At 49.1% G+C, this 22,121-nt stretch overlaps 1 protein-coding gene across 2 annotated transcripts; it reads left to right on the forward strand.

Moving 5' to 3' along the window:
• Positions 1–1,530: 1,530 nt before the first annotated feature.
• On the forward strand, positions 1,531–21,052 carry RAB8A (RAB8A, member RAS oncogene family). Of its 2 annotated transcripts, XM_037506070.2 has the most exons (8): positions 1,532–1,707; positions 5,762–5,822; positions 7,607–7,667; positions 10,772–10,849; positions 12,327–12,416; positions 13,564–13,629; positions 15,117–15,167; positions 19,693–21,052. In XM_037506070.2, the coding sequence occupies exons 1-8, from the start codon at positions 1,584–1,586 to the stop codon at positions 19,783–19,785; spliced, it is 624 nt and encodes a 207-aa protein (XP_037361967.1). In that variant the 5' UTR covers positions 1,532–1,583; the 3' UTR covers positions 19,786–21,052. The 2 variants fall into 2 exon arrangements, with proteins under 2 accessions (XP_037361968.1, XP_037361967.1); XM_037506071.2 differs by lacking the exon at positions 12,327–12,416 and having other exon boundaries at positions 1,531–1,707.
• The last annotated feature ends 1,069 nt before the right edge of the window (positions 21,053–22,121 follow it).

Consider the following 22,121-nt stretch of genomic DNA (forward strand, 5'->3'; position numbering starts at 1 on the left):
AGAGGTATGGCTGGACGATGGATTCCCTAATTAGTGAGAACCACCAGTGTGGAGATAGTAGTAGCCATAGGAGTGAATGAGATCACCTGGAAAGTGAGAATAGAGATTGAGAACCATGAACACTAACATCTAGGGGACCGCAAAAAACCCAAAGAGTTTGCAATGGAATCTGAATAGCGCCCAGAGGGGAGGTGTAGATGGTAGAAGAAAGAAGCAAATAAAATGAGGGTACCAAGAAAAAAAGAACTCAGAAAAAGTGGTCAGTCACATGAAATAGTAAGAGACTGGTCAATGGCTCTGGGCAAAGCTTTTCCTATACAAGGGTTAGATGAGCAGAAGAAGGAGCTCAAGCAGAAAGGATGGGAGGTCAGGATCATCTTTTGGAAGATATTTGTGAGAGTCTCAAGGCCTTTCTGATGCCCCTAGGTGACACAGCGGAGGCAGTCTGGTGCATCTCTGAGAAGCAAGAAACCAGAATGATCAAGACCTTGGCCTCCCACCCTTGTTGGTCTAAGTTGCAAAACCAACTTCGTACTTCGGGGTCTGGAAAGTAACTTCACCTCTCAGACCTAGGTTTTCTCATCATAAAACTGGTGGAAAACAGAAATACCTTCCTTGGTGGGTTGGTGTGGGGATTAAATGTATATTTTTAAAAAAAGGTGACATCACTGGCGGGCACGAAGTCAATGCTTGTGATTCTCACTTTTCTAACTCCATAGGGGGGTTCCCAGGCTCCCTAACGCGCCTCAGATACCTGCGTGGATGCGGGTTGAGGCTCTCCAGCAGGGGAGAAGGGACCTCGAGGCAGAATGGTCCGCAGGAGCGTCCCAAATAGAAAGACGCTGAGCACCTGAAATCATTACTTGTGGGGGCCTAGGTATCTAAGGAGGCCTCCTGACCAGCACAGAGAGCCCGGGGCAGGTCTTGAGAGGACCTCGCTTCGAATATGACGTTCCTTCCAACTCTTCCGTCCTCTCTGGCTCCCCTTGGCCTGACGACAAGGTCTCAAGACTCGCCGGTATGTGCCACCGTCCCTTCCCGCGCTCTCCCGGCACTCTCTGCGCCTGCGCGGGTCCCAAGCGAGCGCACCCTCTGTCAGCATTTAACGTCTTCCCATCGCGCATGCGCAAGAGTCTCAGCCCCGCCCACCACTTACCACATCCCCTTTTCCCCGCCTCCGGCTAGGCGCGCGAGGGCCGTTTGCGCTCCCACCTCTTCCCCTCCCATCAGGGGTTGGGGCGGAGCCCCCCGAGAGTCAGGGGAGGGGGAAGAAGGCGGGGACAAAGATTCCACACACCCCAGCTTGGTCATTTGAAGCCCCGACTCCTCGAGGCTGGCCAATCGCAGCGCGCCCTGTCTCGAGCGCCGACCAATGACAGGCATGCTCGGGCCGCTTCCGGCTTCGCGCGCAGATCGCCCCTCGCCCAGGTTTCCCCGCGACGGGCGGGGCAGAGGGTGGGTATCGGCCTCGGTGACGCGCAGCGGGCCGATAGCCAATGAGGAGTGGATTCGGTCCTGATAGACGGGGCGGGCGGCCAGTGGCGAGGCGCTGTCCGCACTTCCCGTCGGAGAGAGAGTGTAATATGGCGAAGACCTACGATTACCTGTTCAAGCTGCTGCTGATCGGGGACTCGGGGGTGGGGAAGACCTGTGTCCTGTTCCGCTTCTCCGAGGACGCCTTCAATTCCACTTTCATCTCCACAATAGGTAAAGGGGCCGGGGAGCAACCGGGGGCGCCGAAGGCCGGGTCTGGGACTGAGGGAGCGACTGGGTTGTACTGATCAAGGGGTCTGAGAGGGTCCAGGAGGCCGAAGGGAAGAAGAGCGGCTGCTCCCACTGCGTTTCGGGTGGTCCCGGGCCTTGGGGGAGGAGAGGAGCGAGTGCCCATTTTTCAGATGTGGATACTGAGGCCCAACTCTCGGCCCTCTTGTCAGGGAGTGTGTATCTTGGGCTGGAGTCTTAGTGCCTATCATCTTGTTCTGTCCTTACAGCAACCCTCAAAGCGATTCTTCGGGGGTCCCCATATTACAGAAGTGGAAACAGGCGTGGAGAGCTGGCCTTGAAAAAAGGCCGGCGACCTCTGACCTTTCTATTTGCCGTGTGCAGGGCGCGTTATGTGCATTATCACTCTCGGTCTTCTGTGTTAGGTGCTGGTATGCTTCCGACTCACAGATGCGGGATTTGAGGCTCAGGTTGGTGAGAGAATTGCCCAAGGGTACACAGTCTGCAGGTGGTGAAGATGGGAATTGAACCCGAAGCTGAAGGCTCAACCAATCCAGAGAGATAAGAGGGAACATACACCCCAGGACAAGCACAACTGGTCCACCTTGGAGCCAGGACTCCAACCCAGACTCCTGCACATTACTCTGGAGTGTTTAGGGGTTAGGCCCCTCTCTGTTTCTCACACATAGGCAAATTTCCTCTAGAAGGAATGGCAAAAGGAAGAACAGAGCCCTTTCCTGCCCTTCTTTCCATCTCTCTCAAGGGTAACAGTGATGGTGACAGCTGCCTACCCCAGGACCTGTCATCCCCAAGGAGATACTAGATAAAAACTTCATTTTGAAACTTAAATCAACCACTGTCACAAATATCCTGACTTCCCTATCTCAAAGCCCAGGATACCAATTGTCTGCAGAACAGCTTTTACCACAGAGCCAGCCTACATTGTGGTCAAACAGAATTGTCTTGTTGCTTCTCAGTTCTGTCATCCACAAAAGTGGAGCTAACTTCTCCCCATGCCACAAAAGCAACCCTTGCCCACATAAAAAGGTTTGACCTGTGAGTAACACTGATCAGATGGACTGCCCTGTGAGCTATGCAGCATTGCTCTGGATTGAGGAAATAGAAGTCACCAAGCCCAGGGGTTGATTCCAAATCCCCTGGGTGAAAAAAACCTAGGGAATAGGCTTTGCTTCCCCTGTGTAACTTGAACCCAATCGCGCTATATTCCCAAACCCATGATGATCTGTCCATGCTCTCCTCCAGGGGCTGTCCTTTGTAAAACAATTATATACCAGGTGTAAAGTAGAGAGAATTGGACTGGAAATCGTCTTGTCTGTTTTTTGGGTGCTGTTCATCCTTGAACAAGGACTTCATCTCTCTGAACCCCGTTCTTCACTTTAGGAAGGTGCTCTCTGCCTTAGCCAGTGCTCTGGATGGTTGAGGATAAGATCTATCCGATGTGTAAGGGGTTGTCACCCCTGAAGCCATTTAAAGGAAGCAGAATAATTCCTGTAATGAGTCCAAGGTCAGATGTTGGGACAACACTTGCATCCCTGTCAGTCAGGAAGTGGTGTTAACCTCTATGGCTCTCTCAACCCAGACCTCAGTTTCCCAGCATTAGAAACTTCTGTTCAGCACACTCACTAGTGACATCATTTCAGGGGGTTGTTTCTAATTTTTGACAGAAAAAAAAAAAAAAAAAAAAAAACCTAGTGCAGCACTTCAGGGCTCTGAGGAGGCTGACTTCCATTTGCAGAAGAGGATGTGACTTGGGCAAGGTCACCCAGTGAGGTGGAGGAGATACTTGAACGCAGAATCCCTCCCTCCCAACTAGTATCCTTTTCATTATGTTCATAGCCTTCCTGCAGGCCTCTGTCTTCTAGGAAAGTTTAATTCGCCCTGACCTTGACATTATGGCCTTATAACTCTTGGGTCTCGTAAAGTTTACACTTCCTAATTAAATTTGGTATATTAATAAAGCCTAGGAGGTGGATAGGATAGAGTGATGCACTGGGCTCTGTTGATTAAATAGAGCTCCTTAGTTTCACATTTCCCTGTGAAACATGACAGAAGCAGGGGATGTTTTAGGAAGAGCTGTCACAGGGCCTCTTAGTCCTGATATACAACTTAATGCATAAAGGCAAATCTGTGTTTGCACTGACTATACTCCTGGGTTTCCCTTATAGATGAAGGATTAAGTAAGTGGCTTTTTATTTTCAGTCTGGGTTATGTCTTGCCAGAGGCTGTTTTCATTCGCATAAGCTCCATCGATCATTTGTGGTTGTGGTGTAAACTTGGCTCTGTGACTCCCTGGAGTCAGTTCACCCAGTCTGACTCTGCTCCTGCTGCTTCCTCAGGTCCCCATTCATTCCTTCAGTGAGACAAACCAAGTAACACATGTAGACCCCACAGCGCTCATTCTCACAATTCTCTCATTCATCCTTATGCATCCTTCCTAGTGCCTGCAGTATAACAGACATTCCCCTCAGTGCAGGGACTGCAGAGATCATTCAGATGAATCAGGAAGTAGAAATGAGGGTGTGTTGGGCAGGCAGCGTCTAGCAAATTCCTATCCAGCCCCTTCCAGCCTCAGTCATTGAGTGAGACTTGGATACTGCTTATGGATCTGATGTTCTAGCAGGCAGAATTAAAATGGGGGGTGATAGTACCTGTGTTGTCAGAGGCAGCTTTGGCAGGCCAAATGGAGTTAGCATCCCGTCATAGGTTCTGAGAGGTCAAGTCAGACCTGACCTTCAAGGCTTCACAGGCCAAGATTCAGAATAAGCTCCCAGGACCAAAGACTAGGTTTAGCTCCATGTAGACAATTCAGATCAATGTATTTTACTCCTAGCTTCGTGGTGTGAGTAAACATGCTTATAATGTTGGGGATAAGTGGGTGAAGAAGAAGAAGATGAGGGGAATGAGATATGGCAGATTAGGAAGGCTCCCTGAGGAGGTGACTGGGAACAGGGACCTGAGGGAACGTAGCAGAGAGCCAGGTGGCAGTGGAAGGAAAGATCATTCCAAGAGCAGGAAGAGCAAGCATCAAAACCCTGAGGCAAGACGTGCTTCGGATATTTAGGCAACAGACACTTGGGCATTGTGGCCAGAGAGGAGAGCCTGAGCATTGGGTGCTGAGAGGTAACCAGGTTAGGCAAGACCTTTGAGCACTCCTACAGCTCAGTTCGTATAAGTGGGATCACATACTCTGCTCTCTTTGTGTCTGACTCTCTTGGCGTATTTTCAAGATTCAACCACGTGTGTTGTCATGTGTGTCAGGGCTTCACTCCTTTTCATGGCTGAGTGATATTCCCCTGTGTGATGGACCACATTGAGCTTATCCATTCATCTGTTGGCACACCGGAAGGTTTGGAGTGGAGGTTAGCTTTGTGACATGGCTTGGTTTGTGTTTGAAGTTGGAAGGGGACTGGGGGAACAATGGTGGGATCCTGCAGAGCAACCAGGGAGACAAAGAAGTCTCTCTGGGCCTAGGGGACTAAAGTTGGTAAGTGGGAGAGGAGGGCCAGTCTAGAAGGCTTCTGGGGAGTAGCCTTCCAGTGGGTCTTAAAGGAGTAGAAGGATGACAGGTGGGCAGAGTGGGGGCTCCACAGATAAGAAATAGCATTTGCAAAAATGCCCAAGAACAGCATCAAGGTGCACTGGGGGTGTGCTGCCTTGTGTGCTAGAAGGGTCTGGGCAGGGTGGCAGATAGTGGGGGACTATGGCTTGGCAAGGGCTCTATGAGCTGCCCGTGGGGAGAAGAGAGAGGGAGACTTTGGCACCTGACCTGCCCACCCCCTCTGCTAGTCACAGCTTTACTCTGCAGCTCCTGTCTGCCCTCTGAGCATCAGCTTCCCCTTCCATGAGATCAGGCCCTTCTCCAGGTGCCTCCAGATACCATATGCCCAGCGCCAGATAGGTGCTCCCCAAGCCTGCCTTGGCTGTTGAGTCCACAGGTTGGCAGTGGTTACCTTAAATCCAGCTGGGGACATGAGCTAATGGTGACGTGACTTCGTTTCCTTTTCTTTTTTTCCTTTAGGAATTGACTTTAAAATTAGGACCATAGAACTCGATGGCAAGAGAATTAAGCTACAGATATGGTAAGAGTTGTTGATCTTTGTCAGCCCCTTCACCCAATTAGTGCTTGTAGCCAGAGCCCCTGGCATGGCCTTCCCTCCCTTGCCTACCACTTCTCTTTCTCTTTCTCTCTCTTTCTCTGCGAACAGCACAGACACATCATGCTTTCCTCTGAAGATCCTTGTGTCTGATTCCCAGAGTCTGTGTCAGTACCTTCTGGGGACACAGCCAGCAGGCCCAGGGAGCTCAGCATTCCAGTGTGGGCACAGACTGCATCTGGGCTTCAGAGCAGCCAGCTTTTTTGAATAGTAGTACAGGCTGCTAGGAGAGAGGTGCCTCAGCTGGCATTTCCTTTTGAGCCTCTCAGCTTTCTTGCTTCCTCTTTTTCTTCTGGGGAAGCCCAGACCTTGCTTCCCAGAGCAAAGACCCGAAACCCTAGAATTAAAATAACTGAAGCCAGACCACCTGTAAGAGCTATTTCTATCCCATTCATCTCGGTTTGACTTCCCCATGCCACAGAAAATGAGAGAAGTATGTCCCCATCACTGTAGCCCAGTTCTCAGGGTAGGCTAAACCCAGCTTGATCAGAGGTAACAGAGTCCCACCCTGCAGGAAAGCACTGAGCAAAAGAAAGGAACGTCACATTTGGAAGTGGCACTTCCACCCCGCAGAAACTGTAGGTAGGAGGAGGTACTATGAGATGGGCCACAGCTCCCCCTTTCAAGTCTCGGAGCATGAGTTTTGCCCCAGCTTGCTTCTTGGGCCTTCTGGCTTCGGGTCGTATTCACCTGTGCGTCTGCTTTCACCCAAAATCTGGATGAAGCCCAGTGCCTTATTGATCCTGGGCTCAGTAGTCAGTTTGTGCACCTTGTAAATGACAAGCCAGAAAAGCTCCTCCTCTTGCAGCATATTGGCTCCCCAGCAGCCTCAGTGCCTAAGTCCAAAGAGATAGAGTACCAGCAGGTAGGAGTTTCACTTTCCTTTCTTCCTGTGTTCCTGCTTCTCCTCTTATTGCAATCTAGACCAAGACCACAGCTAAGAATAAAGTGACCAGTGTCACCTGCTGTTGGCATCAGTCAGCTTAGCTGCAAATAAGGTCCTTCTGTACAACCCACACACATATAACCCTGCGACAGTAGTCTTGCCCTGACTCCATGCTGACCACTTTGGTCATCCTTATACCAAACATTGAATGCCCTCTGTGCCAACATCTCGGCTGGGCACAGATATGTCTTATGCAGGTGTTACCTCCATACCTGTGAGCTAGGACTTTCCCCCTCACTTCTACCAAGAAGTTGGGCCCCTGCAAGTTCTCCCCTCTCAGCCCACCAGCAAGGACTGTGTTCCTTCCCATGCCGAGAGACCAGCCTTACACATGCAAACCCTGATTTTTGCACACACAGCTGACTCTTGAACAATGTAGGGTTTAGCTAAACTGTCCCCCTTGCAGTCAAATATCCACATATAATTTTTGACTACCCCAAATATATAAATACTAGTAGCCTTACTGATAAACAGGCAATGAACACATATTTTGTGTTATAGGTACTAATTATGTACTATATTCTAATAAACTTGAAATATATTGTTAAAATCATAAGAAAGAGAGAATACGTTTTTGCAATACTGAGCTGTCCCCTTCACCTTCTGAATTGCAGTTTCCTTCTCTGTAATGATAGGAGAATGGGGGGGTGCTGCACCAGCAGCAGAGGGTGAATCAGGAACAGATCCATTAGATACCCCAGCAACCTAAGTAAATACTCATCATTCCCATTTATCAACCCAACCCCCTTCTCTTTATCCCCAGGGACACAGCTGGCCAGGAGCGGTTTCGGACCATCACAACAGCCTACTACAGGGGAGCAATGGTATGGATCGGCTTCATTTTGTTTTCATCTTTTTTTTTTTTTTTTAATCAAAATGACTGTCACTGCCTTGGATGCCCAAGTATGAATGTTTCTGGAGCACCCATGCTTGGCTTCTGGTGGGAGGGTGGAGAGGGGGAGGTGGAGGAGGTACTTGGTCCCAGCTTAGTTTTAGGGAAAGGTCATGTACCTCGCTCCACCACATGTACATACACCCCCTTCTGACTTCAGAGACAATGCAGGGTTTAAGTAGAGTAGAAACCTAATTCTTTGGGAATGAAGGAAGACACAGGAAGCCTGTTCTTCCAGGTGAAGTCAGCGAAATCAGAGTCGGCATGCCCCAACATTTAGGTACTTTCACATGGCCTGCATCCATCACTGTGGAATTTGCTCCTGAAAATTTGAAGCCAGTCCAGGAGCTAACTTGCTCTGGGCTGTTGGCCATTATTTCTGTTGCCCAGGCTTGAGGGAGGTGATGTGATAGGAAGCCTGGCTCGTCATCCCTCAACTATTTAATGAGTGCCTGCTCCAGGCCAGGCCTAGAGGGGAGACCTGGGGTAGGCCAGGGCCCATAAACTCTATGGGGTATGTATGAAGCAGGTGCTCGGGGGCCAGAGGGGTTGCCCTGGGCCGCCTGAGTCCCATAACCTTGCTGGGATTATGGAAGGAGGAGCAGAACTGTGTCCCAGGCAGTGGCATGGGCAGATGGCCATGTCCCCATTTCCGGCTCCCACCACATCCTGCCGTTTCCCTGGTACACCCTATCATTTAACTTTCTAAGGCCACATTGCAGTGATAGTCAGGTCTCTGTCCCTGGGAATCATGGGAGTTCAGGAAATATTGGTACCCAGCAAAAATGGATGGAGGCATTAAGTATTTAGAACACCCCACACAGCTTTGGAAACACACTAGGAACTTAGTCAACCTTTGCACTCCTCATTAAAATTTACTTACTAATTTTCCCCTTACCTTGCTTCGCTTTGGTGAGGCAGTGGCCTAGGAGCACCAGGTGCCTGTGGGAGCTTCTGTGTGACCTCAGGTAGGGCACAGCCTTCTCTGGGCTGCAATAGCCACCTCTGCCCTATTCATGTGTCCAGGTCGGCCATTAACCCCTGAGTGTGGGCACCATAGATAACCCCCTATTTTGAAGACAAATCTGAAGTTCAGTGCCATCCTGAATCCTGCTTATGTTCATATGGAGGTTAAAAGCTGAGCCAGTACCAGCCAGTTCTCTCTAACACTCCTGCCCTTAGCCAGTCCCTGATAAGGCTGTCCAGCTCCAAGATGATTGTGATTAAAAATCCTTCTGGATTTGCATAGAAGGTACTAGCAACTTGCAGTTTGAATCCAGTTCTTCCAGGTCAATTCAGCAAATTCAGAGAAAGCATAACCCAACATTTAGGCATGGATTTAAATTAAAGAAACCTGGCCTCTTGATGGCACCACATTTCAGGTACCCCACAGTGACCTTATGGGAGTGCACAGAGAACATATCCTCCATCTTCATAATTTGGGCTATATCGAATGTTCCAGGCAGGTGCTCAGAAAAATGGTCACTTGTGTCCTGAGGGGAGTCTCAGGAGCACCCAGAATAAGGTGACACCGTGTTTTCCAGGTAGAGTCATTTAAAGACATTTCTATCAGTGAAACTGCATGTATGATGATCATCCCAATAGGCTGTACTGCTAGCTTAGAAGTGTGCCAGGCTGTGCCATCTAGGTTGGTATCACTGCACATGATTACTGCTTTGTGCTTTTTGCTTTTCTTTTTTTTTTTAAGATTTATTTATTTATGCATACAAGAACTAGGGTACAAACCAGAGATGCAGGGGATGAGAGGATTCACCAGAGACAGAGTGGGGAACAGAACAGGCGGATCTACTGAAATACACGGCTGAGGGGAGCAGCAGGCGAGTCAGGAGGGGTCTGCTGCGCCATGTGGGTTGCTTCCTGGCCGGGGATCGAACTTGTGCTGCAGTGGCTGCAGATTGCTGCATAGTGCTGCGACTTAGCCCCTTGTACCACCAGGGAGGCCCAACTACTGCTTTTTTCTGATAAAGTGCTCCATCTGCTGCCCCACCCATGACAGATAAAAATTTGGGACATTGGGATCTTGGGTACATGGTGCCACCTTAGTGGGGTAGTAGGAAGCTTGGGTCTTCAGAGGGGCCAGTGCTGGATAAAGAGGCAGAAGTCCTCTTGCCCTAAGAGCAGCTACTGCGCAGACATGCCGACAAGACTCGGAGCCTGGGTCCCTCGAGGATGTCCTGAGCAGCGCCATGAAAGAGTGGCCCCAAGTGTTGGTTGGTCTTGAAGAGGGCGCAGAGAGGTTCCCATCAGGAGCTGGTATCATCAGCTTGTTCAGCGCGAGCACAGGAGCCCCGGTGGTACAGTCAGTTATCACAGGGTACTTAAACAGAGTGAGCCCTACCTGGGCTTGAATCTTAAGAGTCTTTTCTTCATACCTCAGTATCCCCTTGTATCATACAGGGTTACATCCCTTTATGGTGATGGTGAGATTGTGGGCTCAGAGACAGGGACATTCTGAGGTTCTTTCAGGAACTATGGACTATATCCCAGTTGCTCACACATAGGTTAGGACCTTGGCAGGCTCAGTATTATCAGGCCCCATGCTAGAAGACTGCCCTAACTCTAATGGGGTTGCTGGAAGTCACCTAAGTCAGGCGGCCTCAGGTTAAGACCCAGTTGTACCTGGAAACAGGAGCCTAGACCCCAGATTCAGCCTTGGGTTTCCCATCTGCAGAATGAGGGTGGTGGTACCCTTCTGACTGGTACCTGTGAGGCTTCAGCAAAGCCTTGCTACATAGTACCTAGCAACATAGTGGGTACCATACAATGGGGCAATGTAGGGTGCCCGAGTGCTACCTAAGCCTAGGTGGTGACTCAGGCAGGGGTTAGTGGTGAGTGACGGTGTGGAGGACAGTGTGGATATGAGGCCCAGAGGTTGGTGGGACCTCAGGGGCTACATGGGGCTGGAGAAGGAATGCTGGTGGAGAGGATGACTTGTCAGCACCTCTGTCACCCCATCCTGTTAGGCCTCTCAGCTTGTAGCATGTCCAGAGTGTGGTTCTCTGTTCCCCTGCCCAGGGCATCATGCTGGTCTACGACATCACCAATGAGAAGTCCTTTGACAACATCCGGAACTGGATCCGAAACATCGAAGAGGTAAGGCCAGAGCCCTTACCTGCGTGGGAACTTTCCATTTGTGCTCTCCTTGGTCCTCACTGGAAGCTCCCTGTTTATAAGGAGATCTCTAGGGCATAGAGAAGAAACTTGCCCAAAGCCCTCTAGATGGTGACACGGGCAGAATGGGACTAGAACCCAGAGAGCACCCCAGCCTGGCTTGACACAGACTGGCCCTGAGAGCCCCATCCCTGTCCCCAGCTGACTATCAAGTCTGAGAGATATCTCAGTTTTAGGAAAAGGAGATCCAAGCTCTCGGTCACCATGAGCATTTGTTGTTTTCTAGAAGAGGAAAGTTCTAGAATGGGTGTGCCCTTGTGTTTGGTGGGAGGAGGTGGTTTCAGGTTGTACTTTGAGCTACCCTGTTCAGCAATACTGAAATCACATCTGGCTGGCCATAAAAGGAGGCCTTTGAACTATGGAGGGAACAGGAGAGGATAGCCCTGCCTCCCCACCTCTGACCATCCTGCGCCCCAAAGAGCTCTCCCTCACCCCAGAGACTTCTTATTCTTGGAACTGCAGCTTTTGATAACTCACCAGACTGGGTTCTGGGTCTGAGGCACAGCCGGTGGACTTTACCCACCCAGGAACGTGGGTCCCTGCCACCATCTGCCCCAGGGCTTAATGACCAGCAGGGCAGCCTGAGAGGCCAACTGACGTTTATGAGCAGTCACATTAGCTGCTTCCCCTACGACTCCGTACTTGCTGCCAAGAGACTGTGACCTGACTCAACAGGAGGGAGTGCTCCCATGGGGCCTTGTGGGAGCTTTATTTCTGGCAAGCAGGCAGAAGGGTCTCCCAGTGTGTAGGAGGTTAGGCAGGGAGTGCTGCTGTGCAGTTCACCAAGACCACATGAAAGCAGGAAGAGAGAAGGGTCCCTTCTGATGCCCCAGACCTTCGAGAAGCTCAGACCCTTTCAGCAGGACTGGGGGTAGAAGGGTTGGACAGTTACAAGAAGAAGCCATTTTTAGGTGGAAGGGTGGGGTTAAGGGAATGTCAGAGCACACAGGACTACTGCAGCAGGAAGACAAGACCCCAGGCACAGACTATTTCTGGAGCCCAAAGAAGGCAAACTGGACTAGGAGCTGAAGATCCCAGAACAGCAGCCGGAGCTTCAAGCAGAAGAGTTGGGGAGGAAGGGAGGCAAGTGGGCTTACCTCTCATAACCCCTTGGAAGCCTGGGCACAAGTACAAGAACCTGGTTGACAGCCTGTAGAGAAGCTGTCCACAGGAGCCAGACAGCTTGGCCTTGGTCAGAGTAGTAGCCGGAAGCCTGGTCTCCACCCTAGCCTTAGCTGTGTCATGTGGGTCAGGCCACTCAGCCTCTTTGCGCTTCAGCTTGTCATCTGTACAGGGTCATGCCTGGCAGCCCTGACTCCACCACTCTGATTTCAAGGGGTGGGTCTCAGGTTAGCCTCTCTGATCTCTCACCTCCACCTCTTATCCCCTTCCCCCTTAGCATGCCTCTGCAGATGTCGAAAAGATGATCCTTGGGAACAAGTGTGATGTGAATGACAAAAGACAAGTTTCCAAGGAACGGGGAGAAAAGGTGGGCCTGGTACCTGGTCACTTTTGGGGCAGAGGGGTCTGGGGGTTTTAGGGTTCCCTGTATGGAAGCCAGCCCTGCCCTGCCCTGCCCCAGAAGGCCCTGAGTGCTCGCCAGCGGAAAGGCCAGCCTTGGGAAAGAATCCCTCACAGTGATGAGCATCAAGTGAACTGCCATCCTGGCTTAGTTCCAAGACTGAGAAGGTCCTAGAATGAGAGGCATTACCAGACAAACTGGGGCAAGTTGGGTTGCCCCTGTGTGGCATGTGCCGTGGGAAGAATGGGAAACATTCTTAAGGCTCCACGCGTCCTCCACCCACCTGCTAGGGCCATTCATCTGGTGGCTGCATGCAACAGTGGGAAGTTAAATCCACAGCCACAATTAATTAATTGTTAATTAATTTTTTCCTTACATCATTGTAGACCCCATAGTTCTCCTGCCACAGTATCACCCATGAACCATCACCATATTCCCTTGTCTTCATCCCTCCCCTGTTCCCTCCCCCCGCCCCCTCCTTTGCTGAATGCCTCGGTTCTAGAGTCAGCTTACTAGTTTTGACATTTTCTTGACCTTTCATTTGGTTTCTCTATATTCCACATGTAAGTGAGACCATCCGGTATTTATCTTTCTCCTTCTGACTAATTTCGGCTAGCATAATCCTTTCCAGCTCCATCCACGTTGCCTCAAACAGTATGAGTTTGTCTTTTTTGATTGCTAAGTAATATTCCATTGTATAAATATACCATAATTTTTTGATCCATTCATCTAGTTTGAGGAATTTGAGTTGTTTCCATATCTTGCCTATTGTGAATAGTGCTGAAATAAGCATAGGAGTGAAGCTTTCCATTCGAATTAGTGTTTTTGTGTCCTTTGGGTAGATTCCTAGGAGTGAAATCACTGGATCATATGGTAGATCATTTTTAGTGTTCTGAGGAACCTCCTCCACACAGCTTTCCATAGTGGCTGGACCAGTTTACGTTCCCACCAGCAGTGTAAGAGGGTTCCTTTATCTCTACATCCTCTCCAGCATTTGTTGTTTCTGGTTTTTTTTAATGTGAGGCCCCACTTATTTCTCTCCCCTCAGGGTGCTCTTGGGTCAGGGGCACCTGGTAGCTTATAGGCATTATGTGTTTGTCTCCCTCCCTCACAGCTGGCCCTGGACTACGGGATCAAATTCATGGAGACCAGTGCCAAGGCCAACATCAATGTGGAGAACGTGAGTCCCAAATGCCCCTAGCACTGGTCCTGTAGAACTAGGGTCAGGCTGCACCCTCCAGAGACTCTGCTAGAAGGACCAGGTGTGGACTTAGGGCTGACTTATCAGTGATCCACCCAAGAGGCACTTCCTGGGCAGTGCCATATGCCAGGCTTCTTGTAAGGCCCAGGTAGCCCAGGGGAATCACCTGTGTATTCTGACATCACCAAGTGCTGGCACCAGTGAATGATACCTTAACCATGGTTTTATGTTTGAGGAAACTGGGGTCCAGAGAGTCCCAGCTAATTGGTGGCACCCGGACCCAATTCCACGTTCATGCTCTTGGCCACACTGCCCACCCAGGCAGTCCCTGGTTACAAGTTCAAACGGCTTAGGTAGCGCCGGCCTTGCCTTTCCTTTCACACATAGCACCAGCCTTGCAGTTTCCACTTGTCCCTTGATCTTTCCAAAACAAATCTCCTGCCTCACTCCTGACCTCAGTCCCCTAGTCTGGCATGGATGGGCCTCTCTAGCTGGCCCCAGTCACTATTTGCTACCCATGGCTCTCCACCCCAGACCCCTATACCTCACCTTCCTCCAAATTTCTACTGTTGCTCCTTCTCCCACACCACTTTCCCCCCTGCCTCCTCATTTACCCCTTAGGACCTGTCCTAGTGGTCCCATCCCAAGAAAGCCTCCTTACCCTCCAGATCCTTAGGCCTGACTTAGGCATCCCAAACACCCAAGCCATTCTCCATGACAACTTTCCATGTTATGTTGGGTGTTTGCTGAGGCTCTAGCTCTTTTACCAAGCCAGGAGCCCCTCAAATGCAAAAACTTACAGGAGACCCAGGGGTAGGCTGGGTGCCAAAGTGGGGTTTAGTAGTATCCATTAAAGGAACAGATGACAGAAGGGAGGAAATGGTCAAGGGGCTGCAACTGAGGCAACAGCCTGGGGCCAGACCAGCTCAAGCTTTCCCCATGTCTGAGAAAATGAATCTTCATCTTATCTTCCCTTCCAGGCCTACATTCTAGGCCAAGACCTAGAGTGAAGCTTTTTTGACCTAAGAGCCACTTGTCTTTCTCTGTCCTGCCCCTGACCCTCAGAAGGGGATAAAAGTGAGTAGACATAGTACAGTAGTCTGGGAAGAAGACAAGATTCTTACTTCACCAATAAACCACCAACTGCCTAGGGCAAGTCATTTGACCCTCTCTAAGCCTCAGTTTCTCTGGCCAATCGAGAACAGTCCCACCTGCCACAGATGTTGGCTGAAGGGAGGTGGCCATCTGGGTTGGGAGTAGCCTGGTCAGGGCAGGAGATGGGGCTGGACAGTGCAGCTAAGGCCACGCAGTAAGTGTTACATGGCCTAAGGGAAACCATCCTGGGATTACTGCTGTCCCCTTAGTGCCCACTCCATAGCCAGGCCCACACCACAGTACAGGAGAGCACAAGCAGGCCCCTGTCTTCTCCCATCATCCAGTGGCATAACGATGTGCTTATTTCACAGGCATTTTTCACTCTCGCCAGAGACATCAAAGCAAAAATGGACAAAAAATTGGTGAGTGTATGTCCTTTCAGGATCCTAGCATGGGTCCCTGTTGGAAATGACTGGCCTCAGCCTCAGTGGTATGATGCCCCCTCAGGCACATGCTGGACCCAGTAGGACATCACCAGGAAAGAAGAAGAATTAAGAGAGAGATGGCCATGGCATTGGCCCTGAACATGCTCGTCTACTTGTCCTTCCTCCATGATCCAGAGCTGATCAGGGCCAGGCTTTGCCCAGGCAGGCAAGACTGGGAGGGGACACATGGCACTTTTCATCCCCTAGAGAGACCAGTGTGCAAGAAGACCAGCCTGCTGCAGAAAAGCCGCTAGGCAGATCCAGACTTCAGTCCCCACTGATTAACAGGCCCCAGCAAAGTTTGTGTCTGACTGCCACTGGCCTTTCCTCCTGGGTAGGCCAGATTGCCTTTTTTCCCCATCAGGCCCATATTCTGCAGATTGAATTGGGTCTCCTGCCTTTGGACACCTCGAGGGCTCTGACACCTTTGGGAGTCCCTGTCTGAAACCCTCCACGTCCACTTTTGTTTTTATTAATACCACTTGTGTGGTTTCACAGTTCCCAGCCCTTGGCATTACGAGTGCCATCTGGTCAGGCCAGAGCACAGAGCCGGACTTGGGTGTTTTAGTGCATAAATACTGTCGTGAGTCTCCTCTGGCACCTCCAATCCAGGGGTCTTTTTTCTGACCAAGTGGTGCTCCACTCATCTGGTATAGGACTAAAGCTCTGTTGTGGCTTCTTTTACGTCTGGTCCTTCACATCTAATACAAAACATCATTCATGTAGTTCATGCCTGAGTTGTAATGTATATTTTATTTTTTTTCTTATGTTTACTGAAATAGTGTATGTATTAGGAGTATGTATTCACACTTGTGCAAAAATGTTAAAACACCCACCACCAGAGCACAAATAATTCTCTACCACAGTCCATCGGGCCCTCCTCCCCACTGTGCTCCACACCCTCTCCTTCTGGGAGCCTTAGTTCTGCAATCAAGTTTCAAGTGTTTGTTTTGCTTTGGTCTGTTCCTTTGCTTTGTTGTTTATATTCCATATATTAGTGAAATCATCCAGGACTTGTCTTTTCTGTCTGACTTATTTCACTTAGCATAATCCCCTCCAGTTCCATGTTGTCATAAATGGCAGGAGTTCCTTTTTTTTTTTTTTTTTTTTTAATAGCCAAGTAGTATTTCTTTTTTATCTTTAAGGTTTTGTTGTTGTTGTTGTTTTGGTTTGGTTTGGGTTTTTTGGGTACTCTTACTTTACATCCTTGTAAATTTTTTCACAGTATGTGATTTCTCACCTCAGGTGTGGTCACCTTAGTTCTCCCACCACCAGAGTACCAGAGTCCATCACCATAGTCCATTGTGCTCTCCCTCCCCACCCCCTATTTTTTGCCCTAATTTCCCTCCCCACCCCCTATTTTCTACCCTATTTTCTCCTTTCCCTCCTACTGCTTCAAATATGTGGTCTGCTTTCAGGAGTCAGTTTTATAGTTTGTCTTAGTCTGATCCATTGTTTAATTTTTCTATATTCCACATGTAAATGAAAACATTTCATATGTATCTTTCTTTTTCTGGCTTATCACTTAGGATAATCCCTTCCAGTTCCATCTATGTTGCCACAAATGGCATGAGTTTATCTTTTTAGATCACTAAGTAATATTCCATTGTGTATATACCACATCTTAATCCACTCATCAGTCGTTGGCACTTAAGTTGTTTCCATAGCTTGTCTATTGTAAATAGTGCTGCAGTGAAACGTGTTTTCCTAAGTGTAAGATGCTGTGAATTAAATGGTAAAGCACTTGCTCTGTTTAGTAGTAACTCTTTGGCCAAAACAGGAAGCAGTGCTTGTAAACCGAACACTGTAACAATATGTCATTTTCTTAAAAGTTTTTCCTCTTCAACATAAAGTAAAATTTTGATTCTTAGCAATCCTCCCAGCTTACTTTTGCCCACCAGCAGTTACAGTATGCATTACAGTGCTTTTTGCAATCAGCCTGTATTTGCCTCCAGAATGGGCCATATCCTTCCAAGGCACAGATAATGAAGCTCTGAAATAGAATGGTGTCTCTTCTTAACTGAAGTGCAAATCATCAATAGTTAAATTCCTACCATTTCCTCCCACGACTGTTTATATTCAGTTGTTGCCCCCATACCATTTCATATCTGTCCTTTTTTATTATTAAAGAAATATAATTGACAAATAATAACCACATTGTGTAACTGTGAGGTGTGCATTCTGTTGGTTTGATCTATTTATGTGCTGTGATTACCTGCTCAGCAGCATTGGTAGCAAACACCTCCTGGACTCTCCAAAAGTAGAATGTTGCTGTTTGATATGATTTAGTAAGTTACTTTGTGGGTCTGGGAATGCTCAAAATTTTTCCCATATATGTTAATAATAATAGTATTCCCAGGCCCAAAAAATATCCTACTAAATTATTCCAAATAGGAACGCTCTGCTTTTGAAGAGTGGGAGAAACTTGTATCATTTTTTCTTGTGTATTGAGAACAAGAGGATAGAAGCAAATAGAATTTTGTGTATACAGATGTTGATTTATAAGGTTGTACAGCTGAGGCCTAGATGATGTTATAAACCAGTGTTACTTTAACTAGGAAAAATAAAACTAGTCTCTTAGCAAAGCTGAAGTCCATAAACAGTATTATTAGCATGAGTGATGATTGCGATGATATGCGTTGGATCTCTAGAACTTACTTATCTACTGCTTGCAAGTGTGTATATGTCCTTTACATCACTGATGTGGCCAGCTCTGCCCAGTCTGTCTTCTCTCTTGAGAACATCGCAGAAAACTGGGCTTTGCTGATGGCTCCTCTCCAACAGATTTGGGGGGCACTCCCTCTCAGCACACTGAGTGCAGAAGACAGCCAGGACAATCCAGCCTCGAGGTCCAGCCACTGCTGCCCTCTCCACCTTGTCACCCTGCCACTTCTTTCCTTCCCCTCAGGCTCAGCCATGCTGATTTTTTCTTGTTTGGATACCCCATGTTTGTTTGGACTTTCTTCTCCAACTGGGGCTGCCTGAGCAAATCCCCGTAACTAATCAGCTTCAGTAACACACAGTGGTTACCTTAATGTCCTGACCTAGAGGTCAGGAATTCTTTGATTCTTGCAGGAGATCTTGTGTCAGCAGGGCTGCATCTCCTGGAGGCCCCAGGGAGAATCCATGTCCTGGCCTGGACCAGCTCGAAGCCCCCTCATTCTTAGCCTCTGACCCCTCCCTGCATCCTCAAGCAGCCACTTGCTTCCATTCTGACTTCTGACTTCTCTTTCTCTGACCACAACTGGGAAAGTCTGCTTCCAAGAATTCATGGGATTCGATTGGGCCCACCTGGCTGATCCAGGGTACTCTTCCCCCTATCCCATCTTAACTCCAGCTACAGATTCCCTCTTGCATGTCTCCTATCACCTATCATAGTCCTCACAGTTTCCAGGGATAAGAGCTGGACATCTTTAGGGGTAGTTATCCTGCTAACTACACCCTGAACCATCCCTGTTCTCACTCTTTCATTCTGTGAGTTTCTCTTTAAATATCTCAATTGAAATACACCACCACCTTTTGCCTGTCTTTCTTCTAGTTACTCCTCTCTGTGGGAAATCACAACTTATTTGTTTACCTTGTGATTTCTGTCTTCCCCCAGCAGAGTAAGCTCTCCAAGGCAGGGCCTTTTGTCTTCCTCACTGTGTCCAGCACCCATAGAAGTACCTGACATAACGTAGGCATTTGGTAGCTACTGTTCAGTACATCCAGGTTTTATCTCAGAACTGAAAGATGAGAGGGAAGTAGTCAAAGAAATGGGGCCAAACATTGCAAACAGGATGAGTTGGAAGGAAATTAGAATTTGAGTTCCCAGAGTTTCCAGGAACCATATCTCCAAGACTTCGAATGCCAGGCCACAGATTTAGGGCTGTCCTCTGAAAACTACAGGGTTCTGATGGGTTTTCAATAGGGCTTGAGTGGAGACGATTAGTTTAGGGCTCACATCACAGGACAGAGGGTGGACTGGGTGAGAGGTAGTGAGCCAGAGCTTGGCCCAGGGACACTGGGAGTATGACCTTGAACCACCCACCCACCCACCACCACATCTCAAGTGACAGTCTTTGTGGTGCCCTCAGCTGTGGCACTGCTGGATGCTCAGCACAGATGGATAGATGGATAAAAAGAAGGAGGGGCGGATGAATAGAGAGAAAGTTAGGGAAGGCATAGCAAATGATTGTAAAGATGTTGAGTGTGAATGGAAAGGGGTGGGTGGGTGGGCGAATAACTGATTAAAATAATGAATGGTTGTAAGGGGTGGAGGGATGGGGAGTCTAATAAGACAAAAAGTAGATCTGTGAGCATGTGAAAGATGGAGAGTTAAATGGAAAGGACAAGTGGGTGCGTGTATGAAAAGCAATGGCCAGGTAAATGGTTGGGGACTTCGGAGGGTGGTTGGTGGATTGGTTCATGGATGTAACACCATTAATGTGCAGCCATAACATCAAAAAATCTGTGATTTCAGGAAGGCAACAGCCCCCAGGGGAGCAACCAGGGAGTCAAAATCACACCAGACCAACAGAAGAGGAGCAGCTTTTTCCGATGTGTTCTTCTGTGAGGAACGCCGCCTTACTCTGAGCCTCGCTCAGCCGAGCTGACTGTGCCTGCCATGAGTGCACCTGTCACTCAGCAGGGCCCTCCCCTCCCACGCCCCCTCCTCGCCGTGTCCAGGGGGCCCATGGCCAGCAGAACACAATTGAGAAATTGTTTATTTTAGTAACCGTCTGATCTTTTTCAACTTTGGAGATGGAATAAGTTAAGAATTTGCTATTTTTCCTGTGACATCTGCTGAACAGGCTCGCACAACATGTAACTAGAGAGAAAGATGGCGTCGGGGCATGACCATCAGCAGCAACCAGCATGGCGGGCCTTGATCCTCATCTGCCTGCCACACAAATAAAGCCCCACCAGGAAACCTGTCCACCTACCCCACAGCAGAGAGGCCCTTAGAGGCCAGCAGTGGTCCCAGGAGTGTCGACCTCCACACCCTGAGCAAGGCGACCCACGCCAGGCCCCCAAGTATCTGCCAGACACATCCCGCATCCACTCACCTCATTTTTGGATAAGTGACCAAAACCATTATTTTTCCCCCTTTCTTCTTTTTCACAGTCAAGCCAAAGGGAAGCACAAATTCAGAAAATCCTGTGGAAAGCTTTCAGAAGGGACAGAGTTGGGGTGCGCTTTGCTGTTCACATGCGGGGTTTGGTCTGTAGCCTCGCCTCCATCTGAGCGCCATGGGGAGCCTGTGCACGCCACACAGACTCTTCTACCCACAGTTGGGGCACCCACCTCTCAGACTCGAAAACGTTCCCACTCCTCTTTGCCCTCCCACTGTCTAAATTGGACATTCTTTATAGCTGAGATTTTTTATTTTCCAGATTGGTAGTCTTTGGTTTCCAGTGGCAGGCTGGGTGACTGGGGACACGCCACCCCTGGCTGGACATGGCTGTCCTCACAGCTGCAGGGCTCAGGTCCAGACATAAGTTGGTACCCAGCCACGGACTTACCTGAGAGCAGTCTGGGCTGGTTTTTAAATGCCATCCAGGTTCTGCGTGACAGTTCTGCCTCCGGAAGAGAGTGCATTGGGACCACATCACCAGGTTGGATGGGCATCACCAGGGAGACTTGTCTTTGTCTTTTTGTCCCCCACCCACTCAAGCCACTGTCAGTCCAAGCCATTAACTTCATAATTTCTTCATTTTTTTTTAATTAAAGCCAATGTACCAACCATAGTCTGCTCTCCCTGGAATCTGTAATATGCTCTGTTTACATCGATAAATGCACTTAAGAGAAACATTAAAGCTCATTTTAAAGTTTACAGATTTTTATGTCCACATTTTCCCTACATCCCTACACAGATGTGGCTTGTGGTGGGTTTGAAAGATGCCTGACCAGGCTGGTGGGGGCCTCAGGTCTAGGCAAGTAGAGCAGAGGTAGTGGGTCAACCGAGGATACAGGGCGCCTTCCAAGGGAGTGACCCCCAATACCAAAAGACATGGAAAAAGAAACTGATACTACCTCCAGCTCCCCACTGTGCAGGAAAGCAGAGATACTACCTCCAGCTCCCCACTGTGCAGGAAAGCACAGCACTACTCTGTGTATGGCATCCCTTCCTGAGAGCATGAGTCCCTGTCATGCCACCAGAATTCTCATGGTACCTGATGGCACCTACTTTGCCAAAGTGAGCACTTCGCTGAGCCATCCCCTTCAGCTCACAGAGACCCACTTCACCTAGTTCCTGACACAGGGCTCTGCCTCCCCCTTCCCTAGTGGCTCTTCCCAGGGCCCTCCAGACTGGCTTCCCAGTAGGTATCTTCCACTCCCGTGGGGGTCCCCAAGACTACCTCCATTTTCAGGGTTCATTAAGACTCCATATAAAGCCAAAGCATGACAGTGAAAGGAGACAAAACTGGCACAGCGAGGAGGCATAGGCTAATGGAGGAGGAAGCGAGGCCCAAACTAGAGTCCTCTCCCCATGGGATCACATGGAACAGTTCAGTTCCTTCATCACTGAGCTATGACTATGAGCATGAAGTGCCCACCAGGGACCCTCCATAGAGACTTATCACCTAGGGTTTCTATTGGGGCCTGGGTCATGTAGGCACCCAGATCGAGCCTCCATGAAGGCAGGCAGTTAGTGTAAAATATGTCATTTGTACAGTAAGTTTAGGCACAAGCATGAACAGTCAGTCCTCGTGTCGGGGAAGTTTTATATCAGCTTAGGCAGTCAAGTTTACTACAAAATCATTACCACCACCATTGCCAGCACACCTTTAGATGTGTCATGACTTCCAAATCACAAATCAGCCCAGACTAGAGTCAGCCCCAGACCCCCATGTCCCTCTGCCTGCTATCCATTCCAATCTGAATGTCTGCTTGGTACCGTAAACATAA

Source organism: Talpa occidentalis, unplaced genomic scaffold, assembly GCF_014898055.3.
Source record: "Talpa occidentalis isolate TD23 unplaced genomic scaffold, MPIMG_talOcc4v2.1 talOcc4.12, whole genome shotgun sequence".
NCBI classification, from domain to species: Eukaryota; Metazoa; Chordata; class Mammalia; order Eulipotyphla; family Talpidae; genus Talpa; species Talpa occidentalis.